Source organism: Perca fluviatilis, chromosome 11 (genome assembly GCF_010015445.1).
Source record: "Perca fluviatilis chromosome 11, GENO_Pfluv_1.0, whole genome shotgun sequence".
Taxonomy (NCBI): Eukaryota; Metazoa; Chordata; class Actinopteri; order Perciformes; family Percidae; genus Perca; species Perca fluviatilis.
The window spans coordinates 36,463,688-36,484,692 of NC_053122.1; the positions used below are offsets into that span (position 1 = coordinate 36,463,688).

The 21,005-nt window shown below is 39.4% G+C and overlaps 1 protein-coding gene across 1 annotated transcript; it reads right to left on the minus strand.

Moving 5' to 3' along the window:
- Positions 1–1,924: 1,924 nt before the first annotated feature.
- On the minus strand, positions 1,925–17,633 carry LOC120567712 (sodium- and chloride-dependent GABA transporter 3-like). Its single transcript, XM_039814680.1, has 12 exons — positions 17,581–17,633; positions 15,932–16,064; positions 11,550–11,675; positions 11,269–11,277; positions 7,297–7,400; positions 5,972–6,096; positions 5,768–5,880; positions 4,681–4,818; positions 4,491–4,593; positions 3,624–3,724; positions 2,843–3,013; positions 1,925–2,059 (listed from the first exon to the last, which is right to left on the minus strand). Exons 1-12 carry the CDS (start codon positions 17,631–17,633, stop codon positions 1,925–1,927), a joined length of 1,311 nt encoding a protein of 436 aa, XP_039670614.1.
- Between the last annotated feature and the right edge of the window lie 3,372 nt (positions 17,634–21,005).

The following is a 21,005-nucleotide window of genomic DNA, read 5'->3' on the forward strand; positions in this document are numbered from 1 at the left end:
TCTAAAATAAACCCATCCTTGTGTAGGACGTTGACGTGATTTCAGTTTGAGAACAAATTCCAAGTCTGTCGTATAGACTTAGAATAAATAATCATTATTAAGTATAAGTACTAATACTACACTGTAAAAGAATAACTATTACGAGTAAAAGTCCTGCATTGAAAATATTACTTAAATAAAAGTGTGTAAGTATTATCAGGAAAATGTACTCAATACAGAACTCTCCTCCCATTGTAGTGTGTGTAAAGGATCCAACCAGTTGTGTTTAACGGTCTCATCATCTCAGCGTGACTTGTAGCCGTTATATTGTCGGCTAGTTTACTTTAGAATCAAACGTCAGATTTTATAAACTACATGTGTTTTGTGTGCAGAAATCTTAATGTGTAAAGTAACTAGTAACTAAAGCTGTAACAGATGAATGTAGTGGAGTAAAAGTTATATTGAAGTTATACAATATTTCTCTCTGAAATGTTGTGTATTAGAAGTAGAAAGTAGCATGAAAAGAAAAGACTCAAGTACCTCAAATATGTACTTAAGTGCAGTACTTGACTAAGTGTACTTAGTTAAATCCCACCACTGGTTTTTAGTTTTGATATAGTCATGCAACAACTAGACGGCATTCCAAATCACTTTGAATCATTTTAATATTTGCACGTAGTACTGAAACATTTGACCAAAACCTAAAATGTGGATTATCAAAGGGAGTACTTTGAAGTGCTTAAATAAAAATGAATGTTGTAATGGGGATGGTGTAATCTAGTCAAAGCTGTATCAGCAGCATGTTAAACAGTTTGATAAATGAGTCCTTGTGTAGTTTCAGCACACATTTGAACACTTAAACTTCTGTGCACATCTGGATAGAAGGGCATCCTCACCACTGTCATAAAAGCTAGGGATGCAACTACTTATTTTCATTAGAAATAAATAAAAATTAGAGATGCACCGATAGACCAGCGGGTGACCGGAACTGGCCGGTTTTTACGTGCTCGGCCATGACTGGTGACCGGCAGGTCAGTCTGACATATGCCGATTTCATGCCGGTCAACGCTACAATTAACAGACAACAGAAGTTATACGAGTTACAGTTCTCAAGGACGCACGGACGCCACAGCACGCCATCTTTTTCCTTTCTCTCAACTTTTCCGCCGTGTGTTTTGCGTACCCTCTCACGGTGTGATGCACGTGTCGGCGCTATTCTCGCACATGTAGGGAACCTGGTGAATTAACCTGCAACATGTCAGCTGTTGGGAGATTCTTCAGCGTGTGAGCAGAAGATAACAAGTTTGCAACACCTGCAAGGAAAAAGTAGGGCGTGGAAGGAGGGACGACACCAAAAACCAAAATCACTTCTTTTCTTTTTTTTTGTGATATTGGATGTGAAAAGAAGGAAATGGTTCTAACGTTGCACTTTAGATGTGTGTGAATTTCCCACACCAGGAGTAATTTATATAGCTCTATTTTATAGTGATCCATTATCTGGTCAAAAAATGTTCTATTAAAGAAAAGATAGAAAATAAATATTTGCGTGTGCTGTAAAGTGGTTAGAAAAAATTAAATCGGAATCGGCCGGCCTAACTCAAAGAAAATCGGAAAACGGAATCGGCCTAGAAAGTTTTAATCTGTGCACCTCTAATAAAAATTGTTCTATTCTTTTCATCAACTATATGTCAGTGTCAAATTGATTGTTTTGTCTGACCAACAGCCCTAAACCCCAAGATATTCAATTTGTAATTATATAGACCAGCACAAACTTCAATTCATCCACAGAGTGTCATCTTTGCTTGATAAATGGCCTAAATAATGTATTTATTGAAAAAAATATTCATTCATTTTGTCATTTACGCATTAATGTGAGCTTGGTATCACTGAAATCTCGGAGTTACACGACATTTATTGCAAGAAGCTCATATGAGCGCTGTGATGTCTAGTTAATGGAACTTTGCAGTTCAGACGTCACTACAGACGCCCTGAGTTCGACCGTCCCCTCCTCCTCTTTCAGTTTTTCACTTTCCTTCTGCAAGGCTTCATCGTTGGCAGGACGACAAAGAATGGACAAACGCTGGAATAAAAAAAAGGTAAGTAAGGTTTTACACAACTGTAAAATCATGAGTACATAGGGCTAGACAATATATCGATAGCGATGTATAAGGCTAGATATCGTCTTAAATGTTGGTTTTCGTAATATTTTAATATGTGTTGTCTTTTCCTAGTTTTAAAGGCTACATACCAGTAAAGTGATGCAATTTCTTTTATTTACCAGACTGTTCCAGCTGTTCTATTATTTTACCCACTTAGTCGATATATCCACATTACTGATGATTATTTATCAAAAATCACATTGTGTAAATATTTTGGGGAAGCACCAACTGTCAACTAGGCATGGGCCGGTTACCGGTTTCAAGGTAGACCGAGGTTTGAAAAAGTCACGGTTTCAAAACCACTACAATTTCCTGTCATACCGTTCCTAAGGTATGAGCTGTTTTTTATGAGTCGTCAAGGACAGAAAGTGCAGTTTAGAAATCCCTCTCTCTGCCAGTGTGCAGTGTGTTTCAAAATAAAAGTTGTTTTTTGCCCAGATATTTTCTCCATATCGCCCAGCTCTGAGTACAGTAAAGAGAGCACTATTCTGCTGGGGACAAGAGATTTAGATAAATACAGATACACCACACAGTATAGTCACATCCCGAGGCTGGTGTTAGACCTTACAGAAGAGGTTGGTTCAGTTTCCATTGTCACTGTCCAGCTGTCATGCACTCTATGTTGAGGTTTTTATGGTATTATTGGTTTGCTGTGTATTTTTCTCACATTGTACATGATCTACAACTTTTCTTTGAACACTGACCTGTCTGAAGGTTCCTGCTGTCAAACACATCTGTCCAGCTGCCCACAGTGGCACCATGAGAACAGAGGAGAGGGTCATGGCCCATCCTAGTGCGTACGCCCAGTCAGGGTAAACGTACCAGTCGTTGATCCTTAGGTGTTGGTAATCAACCAGGTACAGGATAAAGGAGCTCTGGGAAAGTGCAGAGAGTTACATTACGGTTTTTTTAGGGGTGGGGGGGATTGAGTAAAGAGTTTCTTATAAATAAATATTAGTACATTGTTGCTGAAAGAAAACCGGAAAACTGGAGAAAAGCAAGACTAGTCTACTTTTGCTGGACTATGAACACACTAGACTGTTGGTAATGGTAATTACAAAATATCGTCCAGAGGATAGACACTATATATTTATGTTAACAGTTAATGGTCCAGAGACATATGAATACAACAATGTGTCATTCACTGAATAACAAAGTGAGGACACTTAACACACAAAACACAGTAAAGGTGCTGTCTGAAGGAAAGTTAATGGAGATACTTTAGAAGAGGCAAATTCTGAAACTGCATAGTTGTGGACTCAACATAAATTATAAATAACTAACTGAATGCAATTCAGTGTATGACTATAGAGCATAACATTTGCTTAGAGTGCTATCGGAGGTTGTAAAACATGCAAATGAATCAAATTCAGCTGTACTGTGTAGACACTGGAAGGCATATTCAAGTTGATTTAGTGAGGAAACTGCTAAATTTCAGGAAAATATGGCGACTAGTGAGGAGCAAACAAAGTGTTTCTGACTCACCAGTGACAGTAGAGGAACGATGTAATTCCAGCATAGTTTGAAGAAAACTGATGGTCTCTGTCCTGTCATGTCCTTAATGATGTTAAATATGCGGTCAGCACCTGATGGAAGTTAAGATTTTTAAAATTTTCATTTTCACATTATGTTCAAGTCTTTGAATTGTACTTCAAAATACTGACATTGAGACAAGTTGATACTGACATTGACACAAGTCTTTTGCATACTAGACACTAAAAAATTTAAAAAGACACAGCTTGGGATCTCTGTGTCTAAAAAAACTCCACCTAGAATGATTTTCAGTAAGGTTAACAACAATTAAATCAGTGTTTCCAATTACAAAATTAAGTCATCCATATGTGTTGTAGACCCTGTTTCTGCCAGACCGTTTTAATTCAGCTTCTAATAACTTTCCCAGGAAACAAGATTAAACAAGAATAAAAAGGTCTGTTCTGGACATTGCTGACTCCATTTGGAGTATTCTTTTTAACAAACTACATGTTCATCTGAATAACACATTTTCTTTAAACAAAATTGGTCCCATAACTCTGCAGCAGCCCTGCTGAAGGTAGTAAACACTTGATATTTTTAATGGAGTTCCTCAAGGAAGCATTCTGGGCCCTATTTTATTTTCTTTATACATGCTCCCTTTGGCCAACAATATCAGTCATTACAATGCCACTTATTCAAATTGTATATCACTGCTTTTCCCAGTTCTTTGTGTGCTTGTATTTCTCATCTTACAAACTTTAATATCTGGATGACCAAAAATAGAAAGCCGTCATAAAAATAAAAGCACATGAAAAGCCAAACCACATAATCAAAATGGCATAATTAATTAAGATAATTAGTGAGTGATTTTTTACTTACCATAAATCCATCCCAAAGCCAGGCATTGACATACAGCCATAAAATCCTGACAGGCTCTGGTACAACCATAATAATCAATTAGCTGGAATATGTAAATTCCCCCCTAGAGGAAAACATTTTCAAAACATCACTGTGATTTCATGTGTAAATATGCTTCATAAATGTGCTTTTTCGTCAACATTTTGTTTACCTCAGTGACCAGGGTCAGGTGCATGAGGAAGAAGGACGCACAGATGACAAGGACAAAGATCTCGTGCTTCACTGGTGCGCGTAACAGCTTTGGAAACAAGTCGCTTACAGAGGTGATAACACTCTCTACTGTCACAAACTGGGGGCAAAAAGAAAGGAGCAAGTTGTATGATTTCTTTCTACCTGCGAGTCTGCCCACCCCTACGCTCCACTAGATGTGCCGGTTTTGCTTATTACAGACAATTCCACCCACCAATGCACGCATACATGACTGATTACTGACTTCCACGTTCCACATGTGCTCTGCTTTGGTCTCTGCTTTTGCTCTGGTAACTGGTCGACATGAATCTCAAAACTCTGTTGCCAGTATGTTTGTGACAAGTGCTTCTGCTTTTGTGCGACCGCAGCATACTACCAAGCCATGCTACCAAGCCATGGCCGAGCGAGGTGCGTCACCGCGACGTGTAGTTACATTTTCCCAGAGGTGCACGTCAGGCTACGGTGTAGGGTCCGGCGTAGGTCCGTGTCTCCGCGTCCCACGGTGTAGATTTTACATAGAAGCATAAATCACGCTTAAGACGTGAGGAAGAGAAGCAAGTGAAGGAAACAAGGATGTAATTTAAAGGAAATGAGAGCCACATCTGGGCTAACGTGGTGGCAAATCTTTTTTTTTTTGCATGGTGGTAGGGGAAGACTCATGAATAGTCATTATGGAACTCATCCCCGATTGGCTCGCCCTGATATTCTTACCCTAACTATGACCAATCCCACTCCTCTTGCCTAAACCTAACCAACACAACCAGAGGAGGCAACGAGAACTAGCCATTCAGGGATGAGTTCCCTCCCAATATTCGTGAGTCTTCCCCTACCACCCTGCAAAAAAAAAGTTTGCCACCCGATGTCTTTTTTTGTCTTGCTTATTACAGACATTTCCAAACGGCAATACACGTACATGACTGAATGCTGACTCCCACGTTTTTTCTGGTTTCTGTAAATAAATGCTTATTTTACGCCTAAACCTCGTCCCTTTCTACCAACTCTGTTTCAGCCTATGAGCTGGATTGTGGCACTTGGTGCAACAATCTTACATGCGTGTCGACACTCAGCAGAATAAGCATCAGGAAGAAGCAGACAGTCCAGAACTGTGGAAAAGGCATCAGAGCTGTTGCCTGAGGGTAAGCAATGAAGGCCAAACCTGGACCTGTGTATTGGAAATTAACATGGAGAGAGTCAATACTGATACATACAGTATATATTTTTTTTCAAAGACTTGCTTTTTTAAAGAGTTATACCTGACTCAGCCACAGTGTCAACACTAACACCTTGTTTCTGAGCCATGAATCCAAGTACAGAGAAGACGACAAATCCAGCAACAAAACTGGTCCCACTGTTCAGCAGACAGAGCCAAAAGCAGTCCCTAGAGGCCACAGAAAGAGAGACAATAGGTGATGTCTTAATTTATCACCAACAAAACAGGATAGAAACAGGAACTGTAATGACAAAAATACGGAACCCCTGAGAGGCAAGTGATCTGAATTATTTTCTCTCCTGTGTTCATGACTTAAGAACAGGTCAAAAATGTTTTACAGGTAGAATCAAATGGAATGTATGGAAATTAGATCATCCTGGCAAACCCTCATAAAAGTCATGAATGCAAGAGAGAAAACTAATTTAGATCAGACTTAGAAAATGGATCACCAAGGCTTTCATACAAAACCCATTTCTTTTTTTTTTCTTTTTTTTTATTGAGCACTGATAGTACAGCATATGTACATAGATACATTCACAAAAGAACTATGAACCAATGCTCACATCGTTATTTTGTATGAATTACTGCCCCCCCCCGAACACATAGGACACCTATCCAGAAAGTAGAAAGGATAGTAACAATAATGATAATACTAAAAATGGTAATAAAAAAATAATAATTCTACACACATTTTATATATATATATATACACATACATACATACACAGTGTATATATATATATATATATATATATATATATATATATATATACATACATACATACATACATACATACATACAAATAAATAAAAACACACAAACATAGGCTCACCATTGTTGAAGTTGTGTACTGCACACTATATTTCTCATGGATGAATAATACAACTGTAAATGCTAATAGGCTGCTAAGTGGGCACAGTCTTACGTTTACCCAAGTTTTTCAGCACTGGATCCCAGACAGAAAATAATTTGTCCTTGGACCCCCTGAGACTGTATTTTATTTTCTCTAACTGTATGAACTGCATTAGGTCATTAAACCACAGAGACAGCCATATAAATGAAATGAAGACCTTATCAATAGATTTGAAGAAAGATTTAGGGAGATAAAGTGGAACACACTGAAACAGAGAAATTTGGGGAGCACATTCATTTTTATACAATTCACTTTTCATGCTAAAGATAGGTGAAGTGTCTTCCATTTGTTCAGGTCTGATTTGTCTTTCTCAAATAGCAGACACAAGTTTTCCCGATAAAGCTTCTGCATGTCCGTTGTAATATTAATGGCCAAATATTTAAAGCCATTCCTAGACATTTGGAACTAACCTGAATATAACAGAAGGTCCCTGTAATATCTTACTTATACTTACTTGTAACAATTGTTGTTGTAGTTATTATAACTGCCCAGAACGTTCAGAGTCCCTATAGTCAAGCTGTAGGAGAAGAATATTTGGGATCCTGCCTCTAGCCAGACCTGTAATGTCAGGAAAAATAACTGATGATTGAAATTTGTGTTTTTTTTTAAATTGGTTGTGCCCGTATGTTAGCTGTCACTATTATCACTATGCCATTGCCATGACATTTTGTACAGATGTTTTGGTCCCTAATAGATAATTCCTAATTCCGCTTTCTTTGTGTTTACTTTAAACTCTGGTGAGAGGAAAACAAAAACCCAACCCCTGAAAAAAACCAAAAAAAAAAAAAAAAAAAAAGAAAAAAAAAAAATTTTGGTGTTTTCTCCCGGCAGGGCCCTTGGTTCTTTCGGAGAATGATTGTAAAGATTTATAAAGAATATGTTTACAGCATTTCCTCTCTAACTGGGACGTTTTGGGACCGATCGGTGGGATTGCTATGGACGAAGTACACACGGAGATACACTGGTAAGAGCTTTAACCATGTATCCAGCTAATTTAAATAGCTCACGTTACTGTATTGTGTCAACAGTTAATTTTATTTAATATTGTACGTGGCCTTTTCGTTTGCAGGGTGCAAATAATCCACCAAAACAAGTTCCTTCCCGAGACTATTTTGCAGAGTCACCAAAGACGATTGTAATAGATCTAAAGAAATGCTGACAACCAAGAACGTTTTTTTCTCCAATGCACGAGTGTATGTTCCTCTGGCAGACCTTATTCAGCAGCGCTGTGGACATAGAGCTGCGCGTAGTTGGGTGGAACTGCTCTCCCCATAGGAAAACAATGGAACGGCCAGCTTAGAGCGGTTTTACAGCGGATCGTATTTAGGCGGTTTTAAAGCTTTAGTGCGTAACTTTGGAATTGGATATTAACGAACATCCGTTACATTCAAGTCATTGCTAAATGAGTTGATACAAAGCTAATTAGCTAATTCTGTTCCACACAACTCTCTCTGTATTTCTCAGTATGGCTACGTTCAGAAGATTGTGTCGTCCGGCTTCTGAATTGTCAATTATGTTTTTTTAATTCTCCATGTCCTCCTTGGTTAAATGCAACTGCGTGGAGGAGGGGTGGGGGTGGTGCGCAATTACAGAAGGCTTGTATCATGTGGATACAGTGACAGTTTTGTTGTTATTAGTTAGCAGCAATTAGGCTACTAAAGCAGATGTATGTACTAATGGTACAGATCAAACACATAAATGCATTGGAAAAAGAAATATACAAAAAAAATTAAGGCAGATTTGAAATGGTGTTCCTCAGTAGTGATAACTGACTATGTTGTTTTCATTAACGAAAATTATGACTAAATATCGTCGTCAACGAACCTTTATCATGTGACGAAAACGAGACGCAATGTAAATGCTGGTTACAATGACTATGATTAAATGTATAATGCAATATTGTTGACAAATAAAAACGAGACTATATGTGGTTTACAAAATAAAAACTATGCTAAAATGTCTCTTCATTTTCATTGACCAAAACAAGACAACACAAAATGTTATAACGTTATTTTGTCTCGTTTAGTCGCGTTATTATTATTATTTTGCAGTATTTCTATTCTCTGTGTCTCAATTCAGGGGCTGCATCAGGTTGCACTCGAGTCGCACTGCGCAGACGCAGGCAACGTTACTTCGTCGCGGCATTAGTTAATTTAGAAGATGCAGCGGTGAGTTAAAGAGTGAGACGAGCGTAAATGACACCAAACTAAATTAAGTCTGACACAGAGAAAGCTGGGACCGTGGCTCGTCTTTGGGAGAAAAAGAATAAACGTCATTTGGAAAAACTTGCATAGAAGTGGAAAAGAAAACTGAATGTATTGTGGAAAAAGATGGGGAGAAATGTGGCCACAAAATCACAGGAAAAAACACCACGAATCTTAAGAGACATCTCAAGCCGTTCCATAATGAAATTGAGGTAAGTCAAGACATTAACATAACGTTACTTTCTATTTTAGAAAGCTAATGCCAAATCATGAGGCTGTGGCTAATGTGTCTCATTTTAACGTTAGCTTTAGACATTAGCCACTGGAGCTGAAAACAACTGAGACAAACGTGTGTGTGTGTGTGTGTGTGTGTGTGTGTGTGTGTGTGTGTGTGTGTGTGTGTGTGTGTGTGTGTGAGTGAGAGAGAGAGTGTGTGGGTTCTTCCTACCTGACTAACTCCATGTGTACTAAGCACATTTTGGTGTTGTCTCTACTACTAGGTACTTACTATATATATTTTATATATATATATATGACTGGATTAAATAGAATTGCATTACTAAAAAGAGACTAAAATACAATTTTCATTGACTAAAACTAGACTAAATGTCATCAGTTTTCATCAACTAAAACTAGACTAAAATAGTCATGGATAATTCTGACTAAAATAAGACTAAAATGCTCAGACTTTTAGTCGACTGAAACTTGACTAGACTAAAAAGAGTATGAATATGACTAAAACTAATGAATACTAAAATGACCGCTTGATACAAAGACTAGACTAAAACTAAAATTAAAACTGGCCGCCAAAAACAACACTATAATTGACTAATTCTAAAATTGGTTTTAAATCAAATGGTCACCTCAAGGTTAGCCAGGCGGTTCAGGTCTGGATACAGGTAAAAGTACAGTGCCTTGCGAAAGTATTCGGCCCCCTTGAACTTTTCGACCTTTTGCCACATTTCAGGCCTCAAACATAAAGATATAAAACTGTAATTTTTTGTGAAGAATCAACAACAAGTGGGACACAATCATGAAGTGGAACGAAATTTATTGGATATTTCAAACCTTTTAAACAAATAAAAAACTGAAATATTGGGCGTGCAAAATTATTCAGCCCCCTTAAGTTAATACTTTGTAGCGCCACCTTTTGCTGCGATTACAGCTGTAAGTCGCTTGGGGTATGTCTCTATCAGTTTTGCACATCGAGAGACTGACATTTTTGCCCATTCCTCCTTGCAAAACAGCTCGAGCTCAGTGAGGTTGGATGGAGAGCGTTTATGGACAGCAGTTTTCAGTTCTTTCCACAGATTCTCGATTGGATTCAGGTCTGGACTTTGACTTGGCCATTCTAACACCTGGATATGTTTATTTGTGAACCATTCCATTGTAGATTTTGCTTTATGTTTTGGATCATTGTCTTGTTGGAAGACAAATCTCCGTCCCAGTCTCAGGTCTTTTGCAGACTCCATCAGGTTTTCTTCCAGAATGGTCCTGTATTTGGCTCCATCCATCTTCCCATCAATTTTAACCATCTTCCCTGTCCCTGCTGAAGAAAAGCAGGCCCAAACCATGATGCTGCCACCACCATGTTTGACAGTGGGGATGGTGTGTTCAGGGGTGATGAGCTGTGTTGCTTTTACGCCAAACATAACGTTTTGCTTTGTTGCCAAAAGTTCGATTTTGGTTTCATCTGACCACAGCACCTTCTTCCACATGTTTGGTGTGTCTCCCAGGTGGCTTTTGGCAAACTTTAAACGACACTTTTTATGGATATCTTTAAGAAATGGCTTTCTTCTTGCCACTCTTCCGCAAAGGCCAGATTTGTGCAGTATACGACTGATTGTTGTCCTATGGACAGAGTCTCCCACCTCAGCTGTAGATCTCTGCAGTTCATCCAGAGTGATCATGGGCCTCTTGGCTGCATCTCTGATCAGTCTTCTCATTGTATGAGCTGAAAGTTTAGAGGGACGGCCGGGTCTCGTAGATTTGTAGTGGTCTGATACTCCTTCCATTTCAATCTTATCGCTTGCACAGTGCTCCTTGGGATGTTTAAAGCTTGGGAAATCTTTTGTATCCCAATCCGGCTTTAAACTTCTCCACAACAGTATCTCGGACCTGCCTGGTGTGTTCCTTGTTCTTCATGATGCTCTCTCGCTTTTAAACGGACCTCTGAGACTATCACAGAACAGATGCATTTATACGGAGACTTGATTACACACAGCTGGATTCTATTTATCATCATTAGTCATTTAGGTCAACATTGGATCATTCAGAGATCCTCACTGAACTTCTGGAGAGAGTTTGCTGCACTGAAAGTAAAGGGGCTGAATAATTTTGCACGCCCACTTTTTCAGTTTTTTATTTGTTAAAAAAGTTTGAAATAGCCAATGAATTTCGTTCCACTTCATAATTGGGACCCACTTGTTGTTGATTCTTCACAAAAAAATTACAGTTTTATATCTTTATGTTTGAGGCCTGAAATGTGGCAAAAGGTCAAAACGTTCAAGGGGGCCGAATACTTTCGCAAGGCACTGTAGATCCCGTCCCAAGCTCCCGGTAGAGTCAGGCCCCTGATGAGTAGGACCAGGAGCATCACATAGGGGAATGTAGCTGTGAAATAAGCCACCTAAAAACATTTTTTATGTTAATGATTGCTGTCACTGTATTTACAGCAGGATTTGAACAGTATTAATGTTATTGTTAAATACAGCGCTTTACGGTTAATACAAACAAGAATCTAAATTACATAACATACAACAACATCAACTATAATGTATTCCTAAAATACAGAACTTTACTGCTAACCAACCGTCCAGAGTATCTGAAGTAACAGTATCATGCAGTTTTATTTTGCATTTTGGGAAGAGCAATTTAACATGTGAAGCTTGAATCTGTTCTTTTCTTCATCCATCCCCATCTTACTAATTATTTGGTGAGTAGCCATTTCATTTCATTCATAAATCAGTGCAAGGACAATCAGGGAGCTTTGCAGTTTGTTTGCATTTCTGAATATTTATATATGTGCATTCAAAGGTCAACGTCAAGGTAACTGTATTTATAAACCTTTGTTTGTTGTACATCATAATAGTGTTGACAGTGCAATCCTTTTACACTCTATGGAAGTATGTTAGATGTTTCTTAAAATGAACATATGACTGTTTGAATGTTCCAGGCTGGATTTGGATAGTTCAGGCTGGGATCATTGGGCTGGCTGAGGAGTTAGTTTTGGGTTTGGGATATTTCCACTTTGGATTGTTATGTTCATGGTCCACATTGTGATGAAATGAAGGGCACACATGCTGGTTTTGTATAGAGATGGTCCGATACCATTTCTTGTGTATCGGCCGATAACAATTACTCATCCCATACGATCCCATTATGGATGTAATATGATTGCTATCTTTGTTGTACGGCCTGGCTCAGGTTAAACTGTTTGTAAAACATGAACAAACACAAGAGAACTTTATTTTATTATCCAGTTTGACAGTCAGTCATAATGAAAAAAGAACATAAATAAAACTACTTTAAAGTAGATTTTCTTCAGGGCTAAATCACATGGCATCTGATCGGTGCTTAAACTCCAGTACTTTCCGATACCAGCATTGTAGGCAGTATTGGAGACATCTCTAGTTTTGTCTCTTACGCAGTCAAAAGGTTACCATGGCTGGATTGAGAGAACTCATAAGTTAAACAAATGCAGATTGGTGTTAGCACTAGCTTAACTTGCAATTGTTCTGCATGTGCAGTTTCCAGTACAATACAATTTAATTTAAATTTTGTTAAGGTTTGCATTCTGTGCTTGTAACCAGCTTTAGACTGAGACTTTGGGAAGAGGGCCAACCAAGTCTACCATAGGCTTATCCTAACATAAGATACAACTTTATTGTCTATTCACACAGAATATTTTCTTGCAAAACATAAAAAAACAAAAGAATATCTGTATGGTCACCCAACAAACATCTGACGCACCTTTCCGTCACACCCACATAGTACCTTATTGTCCCCCTAGAGAACTGCGCTCCCAGAATGCAGAGTTGCTAACCAGCTCCCAGTCTGGGTTCGGGTGGGCAGACATCGTCACCACATTTAAGAGTAAGCTTAAAGCTCTCCTTTTCGATAAAGCTTATAGTTAGGGAGTGAGGAGCTGCAGCGTTTGCCTAGACGGGCGCGGGAGGGTGTATAGCTTCAGACACTGCACCCCTTCTCTTCTCTGCTTCTCTTCATAGTCGTCAGATTCATCTACCAACCCTTATAGAACTGGCTTAGGTTTGCCTTGCACCAGCTCTTAATTATGCTGTTATAGTTTTAGACTGCCGGGGGACTTCCTTTGACATAATGAGCTCCTCTCCCACTCTCTTTCCATCTGTGTGCATCCATGTTCCAGAAATACTTGTTACTAACTTAGCTCTGGGGAGCTTATTTCCCGGAGTCATTATGTTTTTTCACCCAGCAGTTTTCCTTGGATTAGGGTGGCACCTAAATCATGGTCGCAGCTGTCGCCGTGGTCCTGCTCCCTGCTATGCCCTGCTACACCAATCTGCTATGTGCTGCTATGCCCTGTAGTGCCCTACTACGCCATGAACTACTACAACTACTATTTCTAGTCATAATTCCATTATCTTTATTGTGACTATTAATGCCACTGTTCATCACAACCCCAACCGGCACCGTCAGACACCGCCTACCAAGAGCCTGGGTCTGTCCCAGGTTTCACCCTAAAAGGAAGTTTTTCTTCGCCACTGTCACACTGAATGCTTGCTCTTGGATGAATAACTGGAATTGTTGTTTTTTTGTAAATTATAGAGTGTGATCTAGACCTACTCTATCTGTAAAGTGTCTTGAGATTACTCTTGTTATGATTTGATAGTATAAATAAAATTTTATTGAATAGTGCAACCCCACAAAAAAACTATTATAATTTCCTTTACATAAATAAAGACATTTGCACCATAACTTGATGCAGAAAAGGCACAAACTGTTGACGAAAAATTCCCCAGAATGCAGGAAATGAAGTGCTTGATATGGTCAAATATTTCAAATTTGCTCAAAAGTGGAGATCTCAACCCCCCACAATGTTGAATCCAAAATTACACCCTTTTTTTTTTTTTTTATTAAACTTTTTTTTTAAACCCCTTAACCCAGCTTAATGCCCCCCCCCCATACACAAAAAAAAAAAACATACAGGTCTCAAAGAAGAAGATAAATAATGCTTAGACTTTACAGTGCTAGTAGGTTACAACACAGAGGCAAGATATATTTGGAAGACTTTTTTTTGCCCTTTTATACCGGTGTTACATTCTCAGTTAATGAGAGAAAAGAACCCCACATTTTCATAAACACATCAAAGCATCCTGAGGTTCTAAATATCACACGTTCATAGCTGGCAATGCTTGACATAAGGTCCAACCATTCATCATATGAGGACGGTGTGTCTGACTTCCAGTGTCTAAGAATGACTTTGCAACCAGAAACCATAGCTAAACGGCACCATAGCGTCTGTTGTCGAGATATATGCGTATCCTCCGGTACAATACCCAACATACACAAGGCAGGGTTCTTATATAATGAAAGGCAAAAGATATTATTAACCAATTGTACGATTTTCTCCCACGTTTCCTCCACCATGTCACATTCATATAACATATGAGCCATAGTTCCTATATCTTTGTTACATCGCCAGGATAGTGCAGTATCCCTTAGTTGAAGTCTAGCCAATCTGCTTGGAGTCCAGTAGCATCTATTAAGAATTTTATAATTTATCAGCTGGGATTGAGTTTCACGAACGTTAGCATGCCATTTTGATACAACCTGTTTCCAAGCTTCTTCCTTGATCACACACCCTAAATCTCTTTCCCATGCCACTTTAAGACTATTTAAGTTAGGTGCATTAGCACCTCTAATATAGGCATAAAAAACTGAGCTCTACCCGTTTTTGTGACCGTTAGCAGAAGACATAAGCTGTACATCCGTTGGTGGGTCAGGACATTTTTTTAGAGTTGCATGGAGACAATGTTTCATTTGGAGGTATTTCCAAAAATCTGTGTTCGATAGCCTGTAAGTTTGCTTTAAGTGATTAAATGAGACCACATGTTCACCCTCATATAGGTTATCTAAATACCATATTCCCTTATTAGCCCATTGTATCCAGCAGAAAGCCTTTTTATCTATTCATAGCTTGGTGTTGTGCCATATTGAGGCTCTAGTTGTTAGCCATGGGGTTTGTTTTGAATGTTGGTGATACAATTTCCAACTTTCCCTAGTAAATTTAAGAACTGGATTTTGGTCTGGTATTGGTCGGGCAAACTGTGTCAAGAAGGCCTCCGATGGAAAGGGGGCAATTAGTTATTTTTCAATATGCACCCAAGCAGGGGCTTCATTGTATGTCATATTATTTTTAGCCAACTGCGAGAGCGAGAATGACCAATGATACCAGTCAATTCTGGGAAGAGAGAGCCCGCCTGAACTTTTAGCAGAATACAATTTAGTATGATTAAAGAGGGGTCTCTTCCCTTGCCAGATGAAGGATTCTACATATTTATTGTATTCTTTCAGATGGGATGGTAGAAGCATGTATGATGGATAATTAATTTTAGGTGCAATTATCATTTTAACTAAATTAATTCGACCCATACTGGAACTAGGGGTTAAGTGTCTTGCTCAGGGACACATTGGTTGATGTATCGCAGTGGGAATCGAACCCGGATCTCCCGCACCGCACGTGTCATATCCACTGCGCCATCACCACCCCCATGTTGGACATTGCACCGTTATATAGTACTGATCAAAGTTACACCCTTGATGGAGATACTGTATCACTAAATAAACAATGTCTAATGGGGCATTCTTAATGTGCAAAAAATGGCAAATAAAATATTATTTCACCTTTCCAGAAGATCTGACACCTTTCCAGATGCTTAAGTAGCAGATCACCCAGCAGGCCAGAAGACACAAAGCCAGCTCCCATCTCACACTGCCCAGCTCCTCAATGCCTCCAGACACGCCCAGCACACGCCGTCTGAGGAGAGGGGGAATATCGCAAATGCCAAATGGTATCAATAAATTCCAGAATTATTCCATATTTTACCCTGGAGTCGTATAGATCTGTCAATAAAAAGAGAAAACATGGGCGCCCAGATAGCTCAGTTGGTAGAGCAGGTGCCCATATATAGATTTCACTCCTCGATGCAGCAGGCCCGGGTTCAACTCTGACCTGCGTCCCTTTGCTGTATGTCATTCCCATTCTTTTTCCCCTTTCATGTCTTCATCTGTCCTGTCAAGAATAAAGGCCGAAAATGCCCCAAAGTATGACGTAGATTTGCAGCGCAAATCTACGTCATACATGCGCCAATATTTGAATGCACGTCCCGTCTGCGTCCGGTGTTTACATCAGACGAGCAGTACACAACATTATGTAGGATACACAGTAGAGATTTGGTGGCGAAGATGTTTCTGTCTTTGAACCAAAAGAAAGCCTTGGCACTTGCCCTGGTTGTGAGGAGAAGACGGAGGAAGGCAGCCGCAGCAAGAAAGGTGTGGGGGCACGAGACCCTCAGGTCCAGAGAGCACTTGAGGGAATTCCAGCTGCAGGAGCTCCGCTTTCACCGTGACCGGTTCCAGGGGTCATTTTGGCTCAACAGGGAGCAGACAGTCTGCTGACGAGAGTCAGGCCTACGATTTCGCGGATGGGTTATGAATGGGTTTTCATTTCTAAATAAAATGTTGCATGTCAACACTGTCACTGCATGTTTACATACAAGATGTCTGCAGTTATTGCAGTTGGGTATGATAAAGCTAAGCTATGAGCCTGAATTCATACATTCATCATTATTCATTCATACTCTGGAAAACACTTTGTTTAATGCATATGTGCAATTAATTCCTCCAAAACTGGAGCTTACACACTTGGAAATAGGTAGTTATTCTGTGTAACGGCCATATACCTAAATACCTATATGTGAACTACAATGAAAACGAACATGACTTGTGTCAATCAGTCCAAACATATTTTACTTCATATAAACATACAAATATATCCTACAAATACCTGTATGGAGCTGTATATTAAATTGGTATTTGGTTTTCGCAGCTCACAACAGTACACTTCTCTGTTGCTTTGGCACATTTCTCAGATCAGAGATGACAGTGTGTCCCATAATGTGTTCCCTTTCATGTGCATTGTTCATTATACTATACTTCCAGAGTGAACTGTTAAATATGGACAACACAAAGCAGTTTCACTATCTTGGTACAAACAATGGCGTGAGGACTTGTCAGTTTGATTGGGTCATGGGTATAAATACTTGCTTTGGACACAAAAGATTTCAATCAAAATACACACTTTTGCAGGTCAGTCACTATGCGGTGCAGTTTACACCAATTGTTTTAAGAAATGCACTCACTGTTTTTAGTGAAGACATGTCCATGTTGTTGTCACATAGCTAAAACAAACCTGAATGATTTAAATGCCTATTATTGTGGAAATATGCACCACAGCATAGTTTTGCGACCGAGGTCTCTTTACGACCTCGAACTTGTCGTACAGCTCTGGGAGATCGCTGACGGCCAAAATCAACCTCTCGTCCATGTTCCGTTTGTGGATCCACGTGTATTCAGTGTAGACTTTTTTTCGTTTTTTTTCCAAACACCTGAATGCACGTCACAGCGCAGCGCTGCCATTTGCGCGTACAATGTGAACGTCCCTTCAGGCACACCTGTGCAATAATCCTGCTGTCTAATCAGCATCTTGATATGCCACACCTGTGAGGTAGATGGATTATCTCGGCAAAGGAGAAGTGCTCACTAACAGATTTGGACAGATCTGTGAATAATATTTGAGAGAAATAGGCCTTCTGTGTACATAGAAAAAAAATCTTAGATCTTTGAGTTCAGCTCATGAAAAATGGGGGCAAAAACAAAAGTGTTGCGTTTATAATTTTGTTCAGTATAGATACTCAAGTGCACCTTTACCTGAATTATCATAGGAACAGATTATATCTATATCCTATCCTAAGGTTAAAAAGGGTTAGACTAAGTTGGTGGTTTCAAAAAAGTAAGACTCCAAATCTGTCCAAAATCTTTTTGGATTTTCACAATAAAAAAGAAAAGAAACAAGAGACATGTACGCTCATGGAAATGACCCATTACATCATAAGCTTTACTCATCTCCCATTAACAGTGGTTTGTAGGACTCACCTCCACCGTTCTTGTAGCAGAGGTAAGGAAATCTCCACACGTTGCCCAGGCCGACCACATTTCCTGCAACAACCAGAATATATTCTGTTTTACTGGCCCACTGTCCTCTGACTGCAGCACTTCTCTGATATATCTCTTCTTCTCCTTTGTCCGTCCATCATCCAAGGACTTCATCCGTTGTGTAGTCAGTATTCTGCAACTTTTTTTCTTTTATTATGTATCTTTTCTAGCCTGGTCCTACCAGACTCTCGTACATTTCATTTGTAGGGGTAGACTGTGTACAGTTGAGACGTGTACAGTTGAGACACCTTAAATAAGTTGCGTGCGCAGCAAGCACAAGTTGCGATTTTTGCTGTGCTCATGCGTATTAGTGTCCTCTTCGATCGTGGGAAATTTGAACAACGGACGCATCTCCAATCCGAAGATATCAGCAAATGTTTGTTTTTTCTAAGGTAAGACGTTCACTTCACCATGCACTCTCCACAATGAATATCTTATTATCCTGATGTGACTGTTAAACATAACTGATATCATTACAAACGTTATTCTGTGCCCTAAAAACTGGCATATTTCATGGTATTGTGTCATGCAAGGTCAGTGCAAAATCTAGAGAAATGTGCGAGGTGGCCAGCGGGGGACAGTTGAGACACAGCTGTATCAACTGTACCCCCGATAGAGTATTATACATATAGACATATAGAGATTATGTCACACGCTGTTTAGTTGTTAAGTGTTATAACAGGTTAAACGTCGTAATTAGCCAGCATAGGATGCAAATGAAAATAAAATTAGATATTTGTGATTTCCATTTGTGCTGTTGCAATATCTGTTTGTTAAATATATTATTCCTGTTTTATACATTTTAATCAGTGCTAATTTAAATAAAATGAATTAATTTAAATTGATGAATAAACAAATCTGTTGCCCAATTGTTATTTTCTTTATTTGTCTTCATTTATTATATTTGCAATGTATGGTTAGTTACCTTTAAATCATTAAAAATGGGTGTCTCAACTGTACCATGGTACTGTCTCAACTGTACCACATATGGGTACAGTTGAGACAAAAAGCACCTTATTTTTATAAGCTAATTGTGGAAAATATAAACTACTTTATTGATTGATAATATCTTAGTCTACAAGCTAATGAAATGTAATGTGGCATGCCATGTAGAAATTAACTTCTTTTCAGTGTTTATTTTTGTAGGAAAATCGAAACGCAAAAAGTGTCTCAACTGTACTCAGTTGACAGCTGTAGTCACAAGGACCCACAAGTTCTCGCAAATTCACGTAGAATACAACTACAAAACCAACAACAGTTTGTTTCCATCCAGAGGAGTAGAGGGGAAACAGCTCTGTTCTGTGTTTTCAAGGTGTAGTTCAGGGAAATATGATCCGCCGTGAGCACGGTGTATTTTATTTTGAAAAAGAACCGGATGTTTTATTTTGCTTCTGTGCTCGACTTCCTGTCCCGCACTATCTGCCGTGTTCTGAACAAGCCCCCAGGAAGAGCGCCATGTCTAAAAGCCACCATGGGCTTAGCAGATAACGGTGGTACTGCACCCCATGGCCCAGAAAGACTTCACATAGACTTTGCATGGCGAAAGAAACGTCTATATTTCAGCGGATAATTTGTGTCTGGGTATATCAACCTACCAGCCCGAACACTGAAAGGGTCCTTGTTTAAAACTTCACGTTTTTAAAATTTTTAACATTCACTAGAAGCGAATCCAGAATTATTAAATTTGGAATGAAGAACGCACATAATGGACGCGAGCGGAGCCCCGGGACTGCGCCGACTGCGCCCGCCCGCTCACATGACTGTTCTCCCGAGCTCATGTAGCTAGCTGTAATAATGGATATAGCTAATGGTTGTAATTCACCATGTGTTCTATGAATACGTTCATGGTATTATCTTATGAAGTATGCTGAAAGCCTGTAACGTGGATGTAACATCATTAGCGTTTCCCAAACTGGCGGGGCTATCGGCTAGCTAGCTAGTTGCTAACATCATGGTTAGCTAGCATGGCTGTATTAAGATCACGCCTACATAACGTTACTACAGACATAGTGATTACATGGGCTTGTCTCTCTTATGATCCATCTGAGGGCTGTATGCTGTAAAGCTTGTAACGTGGATGAGGGATGAAGCCATGAATGAGCTTTGTTCACAAAACTGCAGGCTAACTGCTAGCGCTAGTTAGTAGCTAAATAGTAGCACGACATAATTAAATCTCTTTGGTTGTCTAGCTAAATACATCTATCGTTTATGTAAACGATCGGGAACAACAAAAACACAATGTTTAACGTTAGTGAATATTTTAGACAATGAAAACGACGTGTTCATGAGTTCGCCACTTGTAAGAGACACAAGAGATAAGCTCATGAACGAGCATGTTGCTACCGGTTGCTAAGACAACACAAACAAATTGTTGCTAGTGCGCGTGTCCATCGTGACGTCATGGGCCAAGAATGCGGAAGATCCGAGCTCCATGTTTTCTTTTCTGCGCTTTTGAGAAACTCTCTCATTGGAACGTACGGGGCTTCCCGCCGAACGCTGTATCCAGTTCTCTTAATACATCCATGGTGCTGAATTGCTGCGGAGCTCTCTGGCGTCTGGCAAAAATAGAAACTCTGCGTATCTGCTGCGGAGGGCTGCGGACCGCCAGAGCTGGGACGCAGTCGGAACTCAGCCGTTATGCAGCCAGTGGAAATACACACACTGACTTTAATGGAAACCTATTGACTCCTCCGCCGTTTCGGAG

What these genes read in the sequence shown, in the direction of transcription:
- LOC120567712 (XM_039814680.1), bottom strand. Translation starts at nt 17,633, where the DNA reads ATGGACGAGAGGTTGATTTTGGCCGTCAGCGATCTCCCAGAGCTGTAC. An exon ending in CTCCCAGAGCTGTACGACAA is followed by an intron (nt 16,065 to 17,580) that starts GTTCGAGGTCGT and finishes CCCTCTCCTCAG; the next exon opens with ACGGCGTGTGCTGGGCGTGT. An exon ending in TGCTGAGTGTCGACACGCAT is followed by an intron (nt 4,819 to 5,767) that starts GTAAGATTGTTG and finishes TTTTGCCCCCAG; the next exon opens with TTTGTGACAGTAGAGAGTGT.